Here is a 22,290-nt window from a genome sequence, read left to right as displayed (position 1 = left end):
ACCAAGAGCCTGGAACGCTATCCACCTTAAAGCATATTTTTGTTAGTATCTTTGACTGGTATGTTTGTATCCTCAAGATAAAGGTATGTTCCCTCATCTATTTTTTGAACTTTATTATCTCTAAATCAAGTTTACTGACTTAAGCATTGGAGGGGTGTTAGCCAGGCTAACACCCACCCCTCATCAAGAGCTTAGTATTTTGCAGTTATCCTAAGGATATGTTATCTTCATAACAGTCAGAGGCTGATCACCTCACACACGAATAAGATATCCCTAATATCTTCTAAGGTTTAAAGGTCTTCACCTTTCCAACGAACGGCTGGAGCGCACGAATAAGATATCATGGATATCTTCTAAGGTTTAAAGGTCTTCACCTTTCCAACGAACGCCTGGAGCGCACGATGATTCGGATATAGTTCGAGGCAGGCGGACCAGACCAGCTGATAATCCGTTTGTTGTTGGCTATATACCGAATTCTTAAGATAAGTGGCAGACGTGTCACACATACGGTTTATAACATTTTCATGTTATCTAAGGTTTATAACATTTTCATTTTATCTCAAGTTTTGGCATTTACATGCCCGCACGTTTGGGACTTTCCCCAGTATTATCTAAAGCTTAGACATTTTCATGTCTCTCAAGTAAAGGCCTAGTCGCCAGTACAAAGGCCTTGTCGCCAGTAAATGGGCTTTATCGCCAGGATTATCTGACTTTGTTTTGACAGATCGAAGATCGAACAAATCACTACATGTAGAAATATTACAAGGTTGTTTTTAACTTAGCAAAGTTCCAGAAAGCATGATATCTAAAAAGATCAACAGTTGGGAACATCATGTGTAAGCTAAATAAATTTATAAACGATCTCCACCAAGGTACTCTTTACACTTAGTTTTATTACACAGTTTATGATCTTTTGGTTTTATCATGATAACTCACACAAGGCATAAGGATATATTATCCTTAAGATATTTTATTTCAATTCCTGATAAGTCTTTTGGTTACGCTTTCTAAAAATGTATAATCTTTAGAATATTTTATGTTCAGGATATATAATCCTAAGAATATTTTAATGCAAAGTCTTAAAAGATACATTTTCTGAAACTATAATCCTAAAAATATTCAGGAACCACGTTTTCAAGATACATTATTCGAAACAGTGACTTATTTCAGAAAATTAAAGATATGTAATATTCCAACTAAAACTTGTAAGTTACTGAACACGATGCGTAAAGCCAAAAGATTGTATTATTACTAATCATAAGTGCAGGAAATTAAAAAGCCAACACCCGGGTTTCGTCTTGAAAAGCCAAGATCCCTCCACCCGAATATTGCCATATATCCAAAAGTCAAGATATCATGGGCTTCGTCTTGGAAAATCAAGATCCCTCCACCCATGTATCCTAATATCCTAAGCATAATATTGCTTAAGATAGAAAATTAAATTGTTCAACAACCATTGCAACCCGACATCAAACCAACAAACACAAACATATAAAAAATTAGGCTCAAGCTTTTTCTTTACCGCCATCACCGCCAATTGATTGGCATCACCAACCGCCTTCACCGCGTCCTTGATCGCCACCTCCACAGCCTCCTCCGTAGCCTTCTCCGCTCCACTCGAACCAGCTTCCACCATAGTTTCCCCATTAAGTTCAGCCATGACCCTCTCCCAACCAGTTACATCCCAAAATGGAGTATCCAGACCAGCATCCTTTGCTTCCTTGGCCATCCTGAGCCGGGATTGAAATATAGAGACAGCAGCCGACTTCTTTGCCCCCTCCATGGCCTCATGAACCTTTACCAAGCATTCCGCTTCCTTGTGAATAAGGTCCTTCTTGACCAGTGACAACTCTTGTTTCACATCATCCAGCTCTTTGATCTTCTTGTCAAGAAGACTGGTCTTTGTGTTCCCTATCTTCACCAATTCAGAAATGCGGGTCTGGGCTTCAGGAAGTTCATGGCTCATGGCAGTAAACCGGGAGGAAAGAAACTCAAGGCCCTACAAGGATAAGGAATCCTCAATATATATTATCTTCAGGATATAGGAAATCGTGACAAAAGGGAAAGATACATGTTGAGTCTTACTCATAGCATCATGGAAATCAATGTCGTGCACAGGGATGGAGTCACTGGTCTCTTGACTCTTCCGTTTCTTAGAACCTTTCGCTCGGCTGCCTTCTGGACTAGGGATAGAGCTAGAAACGGGTTCCTTCTTGATAATGCTTCGGGTGGATACCATGCTATCAATATCGTCAAGAGAAAAAGTAGGTGTAGACTTGCCTACAAATACACAGGTTAGTGTCTCTGATCCTTAAATTTCCTACTAATATCCCAATATTTCTTACCAGACATAACGGAGCTCGCGGACAGAGATGGTTCTTGAAGGCCTGATTGGAAATAAAATGTTCTCTCTTCCTCGTCATTAAGAAAGAAAGAGGCAAGCTTATCCTCGGTTTCTCTGGTGGGAGGGGCAATCTCAAAGAACTTCAAAGCTGCAAAAAACATAAATATCAGTTACAAAGATATCAACATATATCTTCAAGATAAAATATCTTACTTTTGGAAACCCAGAAATAAGGAAAAATATCAGGCTGTGGGATAGAATCTCTCCTAACAAAGAAAAATTGTCTCTTCCACTGGTCGTTATTCTGGGTGTTTCTCAAAATGAGCGAGGTTCGGCCGGATTTGGTTTTAAGAATAAATCTTGAAGATCCGTGGCTGCGAAGGTCATATACAAAAGCAAGCTCAGAAAGGGTGAAATCAAGAGCATGGTCGACGATTAATCTCTCCAAAACGAACAAGGTCCTCCAGACCATGGGCATGGTTTGTGCATAACTAAGACTAGTTCTGGAAAAGAACTCGGTGGTAAAGGCAGGAAAGGGGTAAGAAAAGCCGATTTTAAATGGCAAAAACGGGAAGCAAATCCAGGTTTTAGAAACAAGGTCAGAAGAAAGCGCGACATCAAATGGTCTGAAAACAGTTCCAGCAGGAAAACAACCCCGAGATCGAAGGCTCGCAATATCGGTGTTACCAAAAATGCATATCTCGTTCGCAGGACTTGTGAGGAGATTCTGAGACACAAAATCCTCAATACAGGAAGGACAAAGTTTTGGACTCATGATTTCGCGAAGATAAAGAAGATAGAGGTTACCTTGATAGAAGGGAAGATGGATAGAAATGTTATTTATCCGGGTAGTTATATGGACGACCTAGAGTTTGGCGAATCATCAAGACGACTGACACATGCATCAAAGATCCACCACACATGATTCAAAATTCAAATTTCAAAAATTTTACAGCTGTAAACCATATCTACAGCTGTTAAATTTGGGGACAATTATTAGGGCTCGGATTTTTAGTATCCTCAGCAAACTTTATATTCAAAACAAATCTAGGATGCGGTATCCTCCAAGGTAACATGTATCCTAATTATGTTATGTAACTAAAACAGTGTCTGCTACTTTCCTTGTTTACCAGGTCAAAGATCGTTGCTATGATCTCCCGAAGACTCGCACTTGCCGTTATTAGATCGTGGCAGCAAAGGAAATGTGTTAATTAACGGGATTAACGGCTAATTGATTTAGTCCAAAAGTTTCCTAAAATATAGGGCATATTGTTAGCTTTATTTTTGTATAAATAGAGCCTAACTCGGATCACAACACACACACCTTTTAGCACTCATTACTAGTACTCGCTCTCATTGTAATCACAATCCGATTAAGCTCCACCTCTTATAACCACTTTATTATTAATAAATCGGTGATGATAGTTTTCACCACCTGGGGTTTTTTTCTTGTTATCCTAAGGATAACAGGTTTTTTCCTCGCAACAAATCTCTGTGTTCAAGCCATATTTACAAGCACCTAGTCCTATTTTACTAATTTGGTTGTAAAATCACGATTGTCAATTTTTGACCAAAACATCTACTAAATGGATTGGCACCGTTATCCCCAACCTCTCTGTTTGTACACTCCCTTTTGAAATGTCCCTTCTCCTTGCATCTAAAGCTCCTGACTTTAGCTTTATCAAACCCAAGTTTAGAAGGAGTCCCATCCAGAAAATTCCTTCTAGTTATTTCTTTAAACCTCTATGCCCTTCTGATAACACTAGCCATGCACCAGCGAATGTCAAGCATTTCCATCTCTTCAGAATTGGTTTCATCACAATCCTCTTTTGTGATGTTGAAGTTTCCTATTCTGCCAGCTATTAAGCACTCTTATGACTCCAACACAGGTCCCAAGAATACCATACGCTCCTTTACATCCTCAGCAATCAACCCATTTGCATTTTTTATGTTAACAGCTATATTACATTGCAGAACATCAGATTTTGACTATGGGAGTTGGATTGTTGAGATTGTTGATCAGATGATAAAGTTCCTGAATAATTGCTACTGCATTGTGGAATTGGTGGAACATTATGGTGATCCCAATAAATGCAGATCCATCAGTATAAGTGAAGAAAGCAGTTTATATCTTTGGATTTGGCAACAGATTGTGAGCTCTTGTAGTAAAGCCCAATATATTATGAAACAGCTGAATTCTTCATTTTCTGCTTCTTTCTCAATTCCAATTCTTGTGCTTCCAGCTTCTCAATGAATCTTGCTAGATTCATCCGAGCATAGACACTAGGTTAGATTGTTGGATCATTATAAATGTACCCCACTCCTCCGGTAACGCATCATCTAACTTGTATATGTACTCATATTCTGGCTTCTCTATTCCCAACCTCTTCATTTCATTCACCAAATGGCAATATCGTTCAATAAGATGTGCAAACGATTCCCCTTTAACCATTGTGAATATATCAAATTCCTTTTTCAGTAGAGCCATCTTGCTCTTTCTCATGTCGGGATTCCCACGATCCTTTTTCAAAAGAGCTTGCTAAATAGAGTAGCCAGATCAGTTGTGTTGTAACAATTGAAAGATTTCTGCTTTGATAACTTGTTGGAATAAATTCAGCATCTTATTCTCCATTAGGAAAGTAGCTTTATCCCTCTCATCAATTTGTGAAAATCGATAATTGGTTCCATTCTCGTTCTTAGGGATAATATACTCCTCCTCGATAGCCATCCAAGTGTCGTAATTCACCGCTTGCACGTACGCTTCGAATTTGTCCGCCCATGACGGATAATCTTCCATCTGTAGAAGCTTTGGAGGTTTGTTAGAAGTTCCCATTTAATTCTCCAAGTTTAGATTCTATAGAAAGCTTGATGGTTAAGAAATGAACGCATTCAAATTGTCCATTTTGAAAATTTTAACAAACTAGCGTATAAGTTTTTCTTAACGTGTAAGTCCAATCTCCAATGGACAAGTCCGAAGCTCCGTATATGTTTCCCAACATGTAAGTATCCTACAGTGTAAGTATCCAACGTGTAAGCTCAACATATAAGTGAATTTAGTGTGTAAGTTTAACTTATACGGTACCCAAGTTATGTGTGAAAGATATCCGAAAGAACTTATGCGTGAAAGTCATACGGTGGACTTATGTGTTGGATAAGTTAAGGTGAACACTTTTTCAATTTTGAAGATGAAAACATGGTGTATGAGTCTGAAACTTTGAAGGATTGATGTAGGCTAATGATAGAACATATTTTGAAGTGTTAAATCTTCTGATTTGATGAAAACAACGTGTAAAAGAGATGAATTTTGCGGTTTCAAAGTAGATAATGAGCCCACTTCTTTGATACCACTTGAGAGGTTGATTTTTGATGACGTATGATCAGCCTTGGGTTCAGCAGCTTCATTCAGCTTCGGGTTGCACATTTGGATTCTCGGCTTGAGAAACTGGATCTTGTTCAATAACAGGTACTGGTTGTTGCTCTGGATTCACTTTTGGTATAATATCTGGAATATTTTTAGCCATTATGTGAAAACAAATACGTTAATAACGGCAAATACATTAAAATTCCAATTATACTCTTATCATAACAAATGACCTCTTCATTTGTTATGATTTGTGTAACGAATAGCTTCATTCGATAGTAGGTTAGCAAATGAAATATTCATTCATTAAAACTTTGAGTTCATTCGTTATGAAGTTAACGAATGAGTTCATTCATTATTAAAGATTAACCAATGGACTTATTCGTTAATGATCATCTAACGAATGTACTTCCATTCGCTATACTTTAACGAATGCAATCAGTTGATGTTAATTTTGTAGACCAACAAGTCCAAGTCAAAATTTATTACAAACTCAGAAGTCAAATCGACTCTAATCAGTTCTGAAAGTTAACAAACAACATCAATATGCATTAATCGACGATCTGGTTATCATCGATACACCATCGTCGACTATCAGAACATCATAATTTTAGTTTTAGAACTCAGGTTATGAACTCATTGGGTAATGTTCATCTCACTTTAGCAAATCAAATTAACCCTTGATATCAGATCAAACCTCTACAATAGAGCCATCAAAGAACTCATCTTTACCTGCAAATCAACAATCAGTCGATTAATAGATGAAATATGATGTTTAGTATATTTTATGAAATTTTTGCAAGAGTTTGTTTAGCAATTGATGAAATAGTGAGAATAAGAATGAGTAACCCATTCGTATCCTAGGGTTTTATACCCAGACAATGATTGCACAAAACCCAATGCATAGTTTTTATTTTGAACTAACAAATGAACCTTCATTCACTATTTCAAAATAATAAATATCTTCTTCATTCGTCAAGCAATTAACTAATGGCATTCATTCGTTAATATTTTAACGACTGGCTTTGTTTATTAGCTAAAATCTAAAGAATGACCAAGTCATTCGTTAATTTTTATCGAATAACAAAACATACTTTATTCATTCGTTACATTGTATACGAATGAATGTTCATTCGTGATGACGTTGCAGAAGCGAATGTGAATGGATAATGAATGAACACATTTGTTATGTGAATGAACGAATGTCCACTCATTCGTTACACTATAGTAAAGAATGACACAGTTTACTTTAACGAATGACCAAAGTTACCATTCAAAAGTAATTAAATAATCATCAAACCCTAATTTGATAAACTACATTAAAATATTTATCGTAACAGTCAAAATTTGACCGTAAACGTTTAAATTAAGCGGATATACTTTTAAAAAAAACTGTTTTACTTTAACACGACTTAACTTAAAATGTGGGGAAAAACATTTCTTTTTTTTTCATTTGAATAATTCTCACGCTCGGTAATCGAAAAATAAAGAAGAATAGAAAATCTTTTGCATTTTCGAAACTTTATACACAAAATATTTTGTAGTTTTCATTTTTTCAAACAAAATATAAACACGAAAATTAACAAACTAAAGTACATAAAGCAGTACATGTTTTTGTGAGTTCGAGCAGGGAGTCATATTGACAAGATATTCTGTCCATCACAGTTTTATATTTCAGTTTATTATGACCAGCGTTAAGTCAGTCATTGGTATTATTGTCCACTTAAACCTTACAACTATATTTAAGTTTCAATTAAGCAAAGAATATCAGGAACTATCAGCTCTAATCTTGATTCAGGCTTATTTTGATTTTTATAATGTCACCCCAACTTGACTAAAACCATAGAATCAGTAGATCAAAATATTTTGATTTTGATTTTTTTACAATAGACTTAGCAAATAATCCCACTACAAGATATACGCCCGTTATCAAGTAATACCTCAAGATCCTTTCCTATGGATGAGTATGCATGATTTCATCTGCTGACTTACAGACATTGTGTCCCTTGTGGTCCGTTTCTTAATGGTAATAAGACGCGAACAAGAGGACAATGTATGACTAACATAGTGGTTTGATCAAGTCAGTAATGAGTTTGTACAATGGAGTACATATGTGATCAAGTTTAATGACTTATATTAGCAGATAAATTGCGGGTTTGCTCTTTTAAGCAATTTTAATATTCATCGAAATGAATACCCAGATGATAAACCGTATAAAGACCCAATGGATTCAAGAGACCCGAAGTATCCTATCAATAAAGGATTTAAAGCCATAAGACCATACATCGTTGAAGCGTTAACCATTAACCAGTAACTTAAATCATTTAAATTTGTTTAACAATTTTAATGATCATACTGACTAAAGGCTTGAGTATGACAAGCTATTACATTTCTACCTTCATTACCAAGACTTTGCTATAAGCTAACACCCCTTTCAATTTGGCAATTTTTAGGTTTATATCACATATTTTTTCCTACTAGTTTGTTTAAGGCATACCAATGCACCAATACAATTAAGCACGCTGCCTTTTAGCCTACTTCTTACTGGATTTGAGATAATTGATCAGTGTACTATTATTCTCCCTTTTTGCTTCAAGAACGTGGATCATCAACGCAAACCATTGGAATTTAAATTGGAGGATAAAGTATTACCAAAGGTATCTCCATGGAAAGGAGTAGTTCAATTCGGCAAGAAAGGAAAGTTGAGTCCAAGGTTTGTTGGACCATTCCATATTATAAAACGAATTGGACCAGTAGCTTATCAGCTAGAGTTACCGGAAGAAATGACAGGTATACATGATGTATTTCATGTAAGTAACTTAAGGAAATATTTAGCTGATGAATCATTAAAAGTACCCCTTCAAGATATAAAGGTAAACGTAAAGTTGAAATTCGTTGAAAAACCTTTACAAATAGAAGATAGAAATATTAAGAATCTCAAGCGAAAAAGAATCGTTCTAGTCAAAGTAAAGTGGGATTCAAGATGTGAACCAGAATATACTTGGGAACTGTAATCTGAAATGAAACGGAAGTATCCACACTTATTCCAAAAGATCTCGAGAATGAGATTTAAAATAAGGAAGGGAGACTATACCAAACCAAAAAATAAACAAAAAAGAAAAAATAGAGAAAATAAAAAAAGTGAGTTTCATCCCACATTGGTGGGAGGAAGAAAAATGGAATGCTTCCACCTTGGTATAAATAAGAAAGTGAGTTCTTGTCCCACATCGCTAGATTACAAAACTTTTAAGCTCTTTATAAGAAAGAGAGCTTATACGATAATATTCTTGTATGACAAGACACACTTAGTGGTTCTAGTGAAGCCTACGCAGCCATGACACGTTGCCTGCCACATGGCCTAGCTAGGGCTGACTAGGTAACCATATGAGTCTCATCGCACTATGCGATGGCCTTATTATAGGTCCATCGCGAAACGCGACAGGCCTTGAAATCAACTATAAAAGGGAAGGAAATCATCCTTCACTTCTTCGTCCAAAATTCTCACTCTATCTCTCTCTATTTCTTATATATAAGAGTGTTGGTATAATATTCGAGTAGTTGTAAAGATACCCTCTCCGATCGAAAGAAGCTTTTTATACACGAACCCAAAAGCTCTACCTAAACAAGGTAAGACATTGTGCCATCATGTAAAGTTTCCAACCTCGTTATTATCATTATGATATTTGGGTTTAAACTAATATAGATATATTGTGTTTAACCTAGGTGCTTAATACAAGGAAAGCTCTTTAATTATAAACTTGCAATGTGAGACATTCAAGTTTTTGTACAACTCACATTTGCGTGAGACAACTGGTTTTCCAATACTGTCATGATGATTTTAAACTTATTAAACTCATGATAGATAGTCCAAATATTTTCAAAATATTTTTAAAGGATTTTAATTACATTACAGTGATTAAGTCTCTGTGGAATTACGGGATGATTACTGGTATTGTGGGGTTTTGTATACAAGGTTTGCCTACCAGGCTATTACAAGTTACTTATTGGACAAGTGTTAACCAATAAATAATACAGTGATTAAAACATCTTAATGTTGTAACTGTAAAATGTGTCATTTACAAATGAATGTACTCGCCAACATTTTTTGCTGATCAAATATTTTTGAACATGTTTTAGATGACTTGTTAAAGACACATGAATGATGCCTGCGGGCCTTCAGCTTAAATAGGTGGTTTGTCACCAGAATAAAGAAATGTGTTTTGTAAATTAGTGTTTATCCTTATAAAACATATGTTTGTATAAATATAGGTTTTATTCCGAATTTATAAAATAAAGAATCATGGTGTTTTTATACTCTGATAAATTTTCCTAACTACGGTCCTAATGAATTTTTTCGATGCTACATATTTTAATAATAAACACCGATACCACTAATCTATGTTCACGGCTCCCCTCCTAGGGTATAGTGTCTAAGCCTGTGACACATATTAAGAGGCGGCATAAGGGGTTTTCCCGCCCCCAACACCGCGCAGGGGAGGCATGAGGGAATCCAGCAAACTGGTAACGGGGCGGCTAACGGAAAAGGGTGGGTCAGCTTCTGTAGTTCATAAAACTGATACGGAAAGGCTGAATATAACTTTGATGATAATTCTGTGAGTGTTCAATTCAATTAATTAATTTCTGGTTCTATCAAATGCATGCCACTAACCTTTATGGTTTCATACAGTGACAACTCGATGCTTATAACCTTATGGCCGGATACCATCGACGGCAAAACAGTAACTGGAGATATAGTGGCGATCACATCAGTCATAGTAACATAATTTGTTTCGGTCTAATTTTTGCGAGTTTATGCGCGCGCGTTATTAAATTTGTTCGTTCGGTTTACCATTCCTGTTCATTGAGATGATTTACTTAAATTTGTGATAAGATTGTTTTTGCGTTACATTAAAATGTTTTATTCATGGTTTTATACCCCGTAACAAAGCGACGAGTCTAAATACTAGATCTTAAGTAGTACTGTTTATCATAATTATTACAAAAGTTTATTTTAATTATTACACAAGTTAAATTGGTACGTCCGGGTACATGCTTGGTTGTAATGTAAATATAAAATAGACACGTCACAAATTTTCGAGGATACAAGTCCCGATCTACTTTGAATACAATATAATAAACTTGTTGATTATATAGCCACAAGTTTGATTACTTTATCCGAACCTACAAACAAATTAATTAACTCCAACATTTAATTTTTGTTTCTTTTGATTAGTTACCGTCCGTCTAATGTTTTAATAACTATATATGTTAATGTCACAACTTCCTTTATCGAACGCATAGATATGAGCTTCTGTTTTCAAATGAAATTGAGGGTACACTCTAGCCGTAATGCATGCTATTCCGTCAGCTCCAAAACTCTCGACCACTGAAGGATCAATTTTACCAATGGTGTTTATATCGTAACGAACGCAACCGGTACTGACCGAATTCATGATGACTCATCGTCATAACACTCGAGTTTTTCCAACACTGGGGTTTTTGCAGCTGCCCTGGCACAACACGCCGGGTAGAAAAACTATTTATTACTACTACAAAAGTTAAATGGGGGCATTTGGATAGGTTGGTGGATGTTATGTAAATAATAAAATAAGTCATAGGTTTTCAAGAACACAAGTCGATCTACTTTGTATACAATATAATAAACATGTTGATTATATAGCCAAACTAGTTCGATCACGTTATTTAAACCTACAAACCCATTTATGGCTCGAAGTCTTAATTGTGGTTTCTTCTAGTCAGTTATCGCACCTCTGCCCATTTTAACGCTCCAAGTATCTAATGTTTTGATAACTACATCACGACTTCCATTATTGAACACATAGATATGAGCTTCTTTATTCTCATGAAATTGCGGGTACACTCTAGCCGTAATGCATGCTCTTCCGTCAGCTCCAAAACTCTCGACCACCGAATGATCTACCTGCGAAGGGTAAAGCCGGATTAGAAACTCATGAGACATTAATCTTTCATCTAAAAAAATTTTCGTATGCATCCTACTCAAGTCATTCATACTTCTTTCTAACTATAAAACCACTCGAAGTTTTATTATCGTCTCACTTTTTTGAAATTTTATAAATGATGCTATTTTTCTAATATAAGGGATTTAAATGAAGCATGTATGAATGGAATTACTATTTAGTGATTATGTTTTACTTTTTGAAGTAGGAAGTAATATTAAATAAAAAATATATCAAATAACAACCAGTTTCAACATTATTCGGTTTAAGTCAACTTAAAGAAATATATACTAAATACTAAATACTAACCAAAATTCATGCATATTCGATTTAAGTCATTTAAATTTAAATATTCAAACATTTAAAAGGAAAAAAAAAAAAGAAACAACAATAGAACAATAATGAAACTTCGAATAGTTTTATAGTTCGCAAAAAAATGCGAGTTACTTTATCAAGAAAAAGTTAAACATGATTATTACTTCATGAATCTATAGCTTTAACAACAGTTATCCATAACAAACAAATATGAGGATTCCATACCAGGCTCCTAAGTGAAATCATTTCATCTTCATGATCCATGTTGATAAAAGCTCCATATGTAGTCTTATCAATCCCTTGCATCACAGAAGACCTGCAAATAAATCACAAAAAAAAGGTAGAGATGTGAATCACCTTAAGTAAACATAGACATAAATGTATGAGTATGCACCTGCTTTGATCACTACACATTAAGACAACAAATTGACGATTGTCTTTGAATAAACGGAAGAAGACTGCAGTTTGTTCTGTTAAATCTTGAGAAGCCATAACTAATAAGCCAAATGGTCCTACTCGACCACTGTAGTTTGCTGGCTTTGTAGTGCAGAGTGTCTGTGGATCATCCCACTTCGGGTCCAAAGCCTCAACCTCTTCTATTTTCGGTAGGTTAAAGGAGAGTTGTATGTCAACCTAGGCATAGAAGTTTTATAAATGCCAAAGAGAGTTGATAGTTGTGAGTGGAAATTAGCAAAAGAGGTAACCTGTGACGCGGTGACGCCTGTAACTTCAAATAATGATTTTCCTTTGAGTTTCTTGTCATAAAAACTAACATGGTTGAGGCGCAACTTTTCAATTTCCGCAACTGGCCACTGTACTAACTGCCTTCTAGTGTCACTAAGATAAACTTGACGAGGGATGGACTACAAAATCCCATTGAAACAATTTAGTAAGAAGGATTAGATAAAATATATTAGGTATGTTTTACCCAAACAAATTAGAAGATACGATTTGATTGCATTTTCTTTCTAGTTATTCTCAGTGTATTCTTATGTACAATTGATTAGCAATACATAAAATACCTACCTACGTTTCCGTTGTTCTATTATATGTTGTTCTTAAAAAATTAACACAAAAATGAATTCACATCTAGATACTTTGGAAATACTGTTACCTGAATTCCAGCCCAACCTTTTTTAACATCATCAGATGAGCTATCGGACTCGGGAATCCATCCCCATAATATTCTCCTCTTCTTTACGCTGTCAAAAAATGTCTTTGAAGCATAAAATATTCCATAATCATATCTTAAGTCTGAGCTACTTCCAGTAAGACCTTTACCATCAGGAATAAGCTTTTCCTTAAAAGGGTCATAACTACCTAGCGTGTAGTAGTCATGTCCTCGAAAGCTTGCTTTCCCCACATACTTCTGGTTTTTACCATTCGCCGAATTATCCAACCCGGATCTACTATTGGTAGATACGGGATAAAAGTCTGGACACTCCCAAACCCCAGTATCTACTCCAAAATAAAGTGGATCATCATGCAAAATCCAGTTAACAAAATCTTTACTCCTATAAAGAATCGCTACTCCTAGATTATTTCTCAAACCACCTACAACTACCCTCCAATTTCCATCCTTTCCCTTCCAGGCTGTACTAGGATCACGAAAATTGTCTCCTTTGACCCCCTTTGGTGGAGTTATTAATGGATTACCAACATACTTTACCCATTCTTTAAGGAAAGGATCTGATAAGTTTTTAGGAATTGCAAGATTCTGAACTTGTTGATTCTGCGAGTTGATTCCAGTGTACAAAACTACTGGTTTGTTTCCCGGAAGGATTGTTACTGAGCCTGACCAACAACCTTTAATGTCAAATGGCTCAGTTGGGACAAGGGCCTTGTTGAGATGAATCCAGTTGATAAGATCATGGGAGACCGAATGTCCCCATGACATTTTTATGTTAAAAACTGAACCCTTAGGATTATACTGATAGAATAAATGATAGAATCCTTTGTAATACACTGGACCTGCAATTATTGAGATGAATAACTTACAAAAATCTAACCATGTAACGAGTCAAAATGAACTCTTGAAAATTATAGAAGCACGAGATATTAATTACCATTAGGATCTGTATGGGCAAATTCACCAGGTAGAGGATACAGAATCATGCAAAGAGAGAATGAAACACGGTATTAGTTCTAAGTTTTTTAAGTAATGACATATATGTACAAAGAATTGAATGATATATAAATTACCATTCATCCAATTATTTGGAGGCCGAAGGTGGAAAGATGGTTTCCCTTGACGGGTCTTCACAGCTTGATTGTGATATAGAGAGGCAACGTGAGTATCATGAACATCATTTCCATTGCTATGGAGAACACAATACAAGGATATGACACAAAATACAAAAACTTTCATTGTCAGAGGTTAATTCATTTGCCAGAATGTGAAGTTTGGTGAGAAGTTGGCTAGTATATATAGGAACTCTATGCATATCAGTTTGTGCTATATGTAAAAGCTAATCAAGGACTTGCTATGATCAATTTGTACATTATAACTGATAAGTCGGTATTATGCAAAATTTGCATCAAAACGTCGACAAAACTATGTACGTCACAATGGTAAGTTCGTTTTTTTTCCTATCATAATATATTAAAAGATATAAAGAGAATAAGAATTTATAATAAAGTTGTCGAATTAAGGGTTAAAGGTGAGGAGGAGACAATCATGTAAAAAGATTTAAAATTTACAAAAATAACTAAACTTAAAAGGTAAAATTTGTAATTATTTTATATAAAATGGAAAGACAAGTGATAATTAATGTCACAATAACTCTTCTACCCCTTTTTAAGCTTGCATCATATTCTTTATAAGAGCAATATTCTCATCTCATCCTCTATCTTTAAATCAAAAATTACACTAAAACTCACTATATTTTCTCTCTCCATTTCAATTAAATAATATTTTTTTATACCTTTATCATTATCTTTTCTCTTTCCCTCACCACTTTTAAAAAAATATTAAAAAATTATAGAGGGAGAACGGTAGTTTTTCAAATATACAGAAAAATAACCGTGTTTTCTAAAATATAAAAACTCTTCATTCACAACACCTTAAATCACTCTCTAAATTATAAAAACATCCTTCACGTAAAATAAGAGGTTGGATGAGAATGCTCTAAGTAGGGTGAGCAACTTAACTGCCATAATCGTTAAACCGAACCATAACCGAACCAATTTTAACCGATAACTGACATAACCAGTGAGTCAGTTTAATGAATTTTTAAAAAATACGATTCGGTTTTGGTTAAAGATAATTCCAAATCCGCAATAACCGAACCGACCAATTTATTTAATCAACAATATGATTGGGATTATCTTCCACCAAACATGTTGTTTAATTATATCGTTATGATGTTTTTGATTCAACGTTTGTTATCAAATTAAGTTGAATTTCATTTTTGGATTATATAATGTCATTCTTTTTTTTGAATATTTGGTGTTAATATTATGTGACATTTGAGCCAAAACCAGGTACACCCTAATATACAGTTACCGATTTAACGATTAAACGCTTATTACGTAACGGTCGAACGATTAATCGAACGAGTCTGGTTATGACCCAAATATCCCGGGGGGGCATCTATAAGAGATATATGTTTATTATAAGCTAAAATATTAGTATTATGGCCTTAGTTCGATAGCAAACAAGTTAAACGAAAACATGCTCGTTTAACTACCCGCTGTAGATTTAAAAGGGGAAAAATAGTTATAAACCAAGCATTGTATCATCCGTTAAGCCAAAAAAGATTTACAAAACACTTAGTGAGAATGTTTTAAGCAATCCGTGAAAATATTTTTGATTTTTACAAACGTATAGTATGTTTTTATAAATTTACACAAAAATAGCCGAAAAACAGTCGTTTTCACATTGTTGTCGTACTTGATATATTTTTCGCGCCAAAAACCGAACCCGAAGTAAATTTGGACTTGGAATTTCACATTCGGGCACGTAAATTGAGAAAAGTAGGCCAGACGGGCCCAACAAGCCTAGCCAGCCAAAGTTGACTAAGAACCCCTTTTATTAATATTATTATGTTTTCTTTATAATAAAGCAAGGTAAGATATTTTGGTCATAATTCCAGAAGTTTAGACCAGAACTCTTGCTGCTCTTTCACACATCAACAAAACCCTAAGGTATTATACTCATTTTAATCAATTTGATGCATGTTTAATTCCATATAAACGTAGTTTGATTGCCAAAAATCATTCCTAACCATGTAAAAATCCTAAAAATGGTCCATAAACATGTTTTGATCATACACATGGTAAGGAACCTGGTTTGATAGTTTTTTTTTGCCATAAACACGGATTAGAGGGTTGAAATGGCATTTTTACGATTCAAAAGTTCGTTTTTATGCACTAGCCGAAACCCTAGTTCAAGGGCTGTTATGTTGATGAAAAATTGCTTGATTTGTGATATAGGACTTGTATCTAGCCTGCAAATAAGCACAAGATCTTGAAACCTTGATTAGAAAGGCGGGTAAACGAACCAAACCCGCTAAGGTAATACCGAAACACTTGATTACGGACTGTTTAGGTTAAGGTTGTGATGAGCATATTTTTAGGTCTTGAAATTTTGCAAGGACATCAGGGACCATGTCATTGAGTCCCTGTTCAAATTTGGTAATTTTTCGACCATCCGAGAATATTTGTCGAATTTATTACCGAATTGGAACGTTTATTTGGGAAAAATAGTTAAAATGCTTGAAAAATTATGAAATTTGGTTGGGAACTCAGAATTGGTATATATTGATGACACATGAAATTGGGATCATTTGGAAAAGTCTAAGGATGTTTTGTGCATATGCGTTCGTAAGAATTTTTATAGCCGAATTTTGGCCGAAAAGAATATTGAACAAGCTTATTGCATTCTGGAATTGACACAGATGCTTTTGGGATATAATTTGAACATTCAGGAATTTTTGGAAATCGTTTGGGATAAACGGACGATTTTCAGGTTAAACATAGCTGATAAAATGAATTTTTATAAATTAATAAATCAGTAAATAATTCCATAAGTATTTTTATTAAAATCTACATATTTTATTTGATAAGTGGCTAAATTTTCATAATTTAATGATTAATGATAAATTAATTATGCTAATTTGAAGATCAAACAAATTCAATTTTTAATAAAAACTAGCAAGTTCGCGATTAACGAATCTACGGGAATATCAAAGCACCAAGAGTGATCAAAAATCATATTTTTTTGGATTAATTAAGTAAAAAATAACCTTTTTATGAGAAACCTGGACAATCTGGATAGATTGTGCGCGTTTCTCCTCAAATCAAACTGAATAAACGTAAACGGACCCTATAGTGAATCCGGAACCCCAATATGTAATCTTTCTTTATAACTTAATCATTTTATCGACCAAATCATTTACCCAAGCTTACTTCGCCAAAACTGTTTTCTGAACGCATAAACGAACAACTTGGCCCAGCTGGAAAATCGGGGAAACTGAGCCAAGTTCGGTTTTAAGTATTAGACATTGAACAACATCACAACCTAAGTCTAATGACACTTTCTGGGTGTAACAGCTATACCCAGATTAGCTATATAGTCTAGTATAACGATTATAATAATATTAAAATATTAATATTATTATAATATTGATTATAGGGACTAGTGATAACAAATCAAGTGAACTACGAGCTGACGCACCACTGTATACCGACTAAACCGTGAGTTTCATGACCCCACTTTTAAACTGCTTTTACGAACTTTTGGGGTGAAAAACATGTTGATACATATCTATATATACCTCGTACTGTTTGATGATGGGAATTATCTAAGTGCTAACACACGAAAGTCCCCACGAACACAGTGATTAACTTCGAGCCGGTGGCTTGTGAATAGTACTATTGGTTTGACAAACCCAAACGGAATCGACCTGGTTGCCGTGTCACATAACGCCGTTTGCACATGACCATACTTATACAAACAGGCTATGTAGTGTTAGAAATAGCTACCGGGGCATGTTGTGGGCGGAAGGGGAGCCACAGTGGTTGATTGAGCGTGGGAAATGGATGCACGCAGCACAGACAGTCAAGGCTTCACTGTAGCTTAGCATAATTACATCATAAACATACAAACAAATGTACTTGTGAATGTACATACATACATACTTGCGTAGTTACAAATTGTGATGGTTGTAAGCAAAAATTGATTTCTTGAAACTCGTGAAACTCACCAACTATTTGTAGTTAACCCTCTTTAACATGTTTTTCAGGTAATGGATTGGATTAAGAAAATCAATGTGCTACGTGTTTGACTTGCGATCAATGCTGGGTGAATTAATGCAAGTGTGCTAATAGAAAGTAAAGCCGCTTAACGGGCTGGATTTAGTTTGTATCACCTAGTTGTAAATGAAGTTAGATCAATGTAAAATATTGTAAAGTAGTTTGTATTGTTCTTTATAAACAATGTGGTTGATATCAGAGGTGTCTGTTACATTTCCGTTTTACGCTTCCGTAAATCGCTTAACGGGGTGTGATATATTATGGATTATATACTTTGTTAGATTATGTCATGTCGTCTTTTGTAATAATTGGTACCAAACTTTTTGGCCCAATTACATTGTTTTGGTTACGGTTAACCGACCCATAACCGACTCACTATAACCTACAAAACCAATTAACCAAAACCGCCACAACGGGTCGATTATGGTTATGGGTGTGGCTTAAAATCACCCCAAACCGACCCATACACACCCCTAGCTCTAACTAGTAAAGCTCTTAAAATCAACACCCTTACTTTGACCATCACTCCTACATTATATATAGTAGAGATTATATAGAAGTCGATTCCTTTCTAAAAGGGATTTTGCATTATAATCTGTAATATTTCTCATTAAACTGATTGCAAGAACAACTAGAAGAAAACCGACATGGTTTGAGTAATTAGTTATCAGATTATATAAGTCGATTTCATTCTGGTTCTTATGATTTTGTTAGACTAAAGCAGAAGAAATGGTTGGAATAAGATTACTTAATTTAGATTTCTTGTGGTCTTAGTCAAATCCATAGGAATTCATAACATTCAATCACTAGTAGGAAGGAAAGTAGCATACCAGTGATTGAGGGAATTTGCATGAAAACATTCCAATTTCAATTCCTTCATTTAAACCAAACACAATTTTTTATGAAAAACATTCTAATTCCAATTCCAATGAAATCTTTAAACTAAATAGCCTTTTAGGTCGTGTTTGTTTCACATAATGAAATGTAATTGAAATCAGAATTTGCATAGAATTTAAAATTGAAAAGAGTTGGAATTGGATATGAAATTCCAATAGGATTGGAATCCAATTCCATTCTTGATACGTTCGTTTGAAAAATGAATTGGGATCTATCACCATGAATACAGCCGCTTCTATAGCCAACCCCACCATGATCAGGTCAAAAGCACGATCACGTTCAGGTTAACATTCCGATCGCATTTGAGTCGACCGACCGAGTCTACAGTCCGGGTCTACGTTTTGTGTCACTCTCGGGTATACGTTCGGGTCGAGATCGAGGTTGCCGATCTGTATTCCGTGTCGCATTCAGGCCGATGTTCCGGGTCGACGGCCTGATCGCTTTCAGGTCAACAGTCCGGTAGCACTCGGGTCAATGCTTTGTAAGCGTTTCGGGTCGACGAACAAGTCGCATTCGACGTTTCGGGTAGCATTTAGGTTGGTGATCCGGATCACGATCGATTTGACGGTCGGTAACGCGTTCAGGTTGTGTTTGCGTCGACAGTGTAGGTCACATTCGGGTCGACAGTCTAAACAAACGTGAACTGACCTGGTGCGACGAACCGAACGCGAACTGACACGTAGTATCAAACCAACGTGAACTGACTCAGAGCGTCAAACCGAACGCGACCTTACCCAGACCGTCGAACCGAACGCGAACTGACCCGGAGCATCGAACTAAATGTGAATTGACCCGTTAGCCCGGAGCGCCAAAGCAAAATAAACCGGATTGTCGATCAGAACACACGTTGACGTGAAGAGTTGAACTTAACACAAACTGACCCAGGGTGTTGAACAAAAGCGAAAGCTTCAAACCAAACGCGAACTGCCCCGGAGGTCGAACCGAAACTAACCTAGATCGTCGAACCGAACGCTCTTTGATGTAGAGCGTTGAAGTGAACGCTAACTGACCCGGAGTGTTGAACCAGAGCAAAAGCGTCGAACCGAACGTGAACTGGCCTGGTGCGTCGAACCGAACGTGAACTAACCCGGGGCGTCGAACCAAACGCGAACTGACCGAGCACCGACCTGAAAGTGCAACAACTCGGAGCATTGACCTAAATGTGGACACACCCGAACATGAACATGTTAGTCGACCGATTAAAGATTCCAACAAAATTACTTGAATTCTTTTATTTAAAAGAATTTGAAAGAATTAAATTACAATTCCAATTCTTTGCAACCAAAGACACCAAACTGGAATTAAGTTTTCAATTTCAACAAGACAAACACCTTAAGAAATAGACATCAATTTCAATTCCATTCAAATTCCGTTCCATTCCAACGAAACGAATATACTGTTAACAATTAATCGGTATTGATACTTTGACGTTATTTAGCTCTTCCATGTTGTGGCTAGATCATTTGTTGCTTGATTCAAAAAATAAAAATAAAAAAGCATAAACATAAAAAAAAAAAGTGGGGGGGGGGGGGGGGAGGTTGGATGATGACAAATCGGCTAAGATTCGAAAATGGCCACTTTAACTGATGCAGTCATTCTAGTGGCAGATAGATAGGATAGCGTACTTCAATTCGTTCAAGAATGAAGAAACAAAGGGGAATAAGGATCTATGGCCCAAAAGTTAAGTTCGTGGTGGACCTAGAGAAGGGAACTTCGCATGCGTAACATAGTGCAGTTTGGGGAAGCTTGCTTATGCCCCTAGGTGCCCTCACTCCCCGTTTTTTGCTAAGTAGTTTAAATTTACATCTTTTTCTTCAAAAAAAATTTTATTTTATCCAACCTTCACCACTGGAAGTCTCAATAATACAGAGGTTGTTTCAAGCTTTAGCTGATTCATGTACTAATGATAGAAGTTGTTTTGTCATAGCTAGAAAGTGAGTTTTCTCCATTTTTTTTCTATGTTTTCATAAGCCATATTAATGAAAGACGGAGACCATGCGAGTATCATGAGCATTCCCTATAAGAAAAACATTATTTAGTATAATATAAAAGTAAATCTTGAGCGACCATCACGAAATCACCGACCCAATGAAAGCGTGTTTTAATCATGCTAATTTTATATATGATTTTCTCTGTTTACGTCATTTAGAATTAAACATCTTATCATCTTTTGTTATAATTCGTTATTTCATTAAAAAAATATAATTACAACTTATAAAATTAATAGATGTGTTTTTTTATGATTCTGAAATACAGTTAAACTATAAATATTAAATGATTAGATTAAAAAAAACATATATTATATCAAATTAAATAGTTTAATAAGTTTAAATTATATTTTCTAATTGAATAAATTGTTTGACAACACACCACGTATTCATATGAATATTTCATTAGAAAATATAATTTGAACTTATTAAACTATTTAATTTGATATAATATATGTTTTTTTTAATCTAATCATTTAATATTTATAGTTTAACTGTATTTCTTTTAAGATTCTCATGTATCACATGGGTTCTAAACCTAATATATATATATATATACGTGTGTGTGTGTTTGTTTGTGTGTGTGATTGATACCAATATTTATACTATTAAAAATAGAAAAGTTATATTAACAATATTTACGGTGATAATAATAAGGAAGTGCTTGGGTGAGCTTCTAAAACTTGTTTATTTCCTTTTTGAAAGTAAAAAGTATTTGACAAATCTCCTCAAAAAACTTTAACTTGGAGCTTTTTAAAGTGGTTTTTGTTTTTCAGAAAATAAATAAACAAATTTAAAAGCTCACCCAAACACTCTATAAGAAGAAATTAATAATAACTTAATAGTTATTTCAGTTATATATATTTGGTGGAGTCTATTAAGTGGAAAAAAATATTAGAGTGATTAATATGTAAATAAATAATGTTAAGGGAAAATAGTGATTGATTTTACAAAAATCGTATGAAGAAGGTACGTTTAACAACTTCGTATTTTTTTTTTCTTTTTTCTTTTGAATGTTAATGGTAGTTGTTGAATGTTGTGTCACTTTTGCTTGATGAAAACTATGCCTAGCTAACTTTCACTTAAATGTGCTGGTATTCTTGTCATCACTTAAAAACACATGTTTTCATAAAGTAGTGAGCAACGTGTACC

At 35.1% G+C, this 22,290-nt stretch overlaps 1 protein-coding gene across 1 annotated transcript; it reads right to left on the bottom strand.

Moving 5' to 3' along the window:
• Window positions 1-11,457: 11,457 nt before the first annotated feature.
• On the bottom strand, window positions 11,458-14,380 carry LOC143594508 (fructan 6-exohydrolase-like). Its single transcript, XM_077073807.1, has 7 exons — window positions 14,201-14,380; window positions 14,065-14,073; window positions 13,113-13,969; window positions 12,703-12,861; window positions 12,393-12,631; window positions 12,224-12,314; window positions 11,458-11,646 (listed from the first exon to the last, which is right to left on the bottom strand). The coding sequence occupies exons 1-7, from the start codon at window positions 14,364-14,366 to the stop codon at window positions 11,458-11,460; spliced, it is 1,710 nt and encodes a 569-aa protein (XP_076929922.1). The 5' UTR covers window positions 14,367-14,380.
• Window positions 14,381-22,290: the final 7,910 nt, after the last annotated feature.

Source organism: Bidens hawaiensis, unplaced genomic scaffold (assembly GCF_021521415.1).
Source record: "Bidens hawaiensis isolate Kalapana, Puna unplaced genomic scaffold, B.hawaiensis_p1.1 tig00001692_1, whole genome shotgun sequence".
Classification (NCBI taxonomy): Eukaryota; Viridiplantae; Streptophyta; class Magnoliopsida; order Asterales; family Asteraceae; genus Bidens; species Bidens hawaiensis.
This window is presented reverse-complemented; position numbering and strand designations above follow the sequence as displayed.

What these genes read in the sequence shown, in the direction of transcription:
- LOC143594508 (XM_077073807.1), bottom strand. Translation starts at nt 14,366, where the DNA reads ATGAAAGTTTTTGTATTTTGTGTCATATCCTTGTATTGTGTTCTCCAT. An exon ending in AAGGTTGGGCTGGAATTCAG is followed by an intron (nt 12,862 to 13,112) that starts GTAACAGTATTT and finishes GGGATTTTGTAG; the next exon opens with TCCATCCCTCGTCAAGTTTA. An exon ending in CAGGCGTCACCGCGTCACAG is followed by an intron (nt 12,632 to 12,702) that starts GTTACCTCTTTT and finishes TTCTATGCCTAG; the next exon opens with GTTGACATACAACTCTCCTT.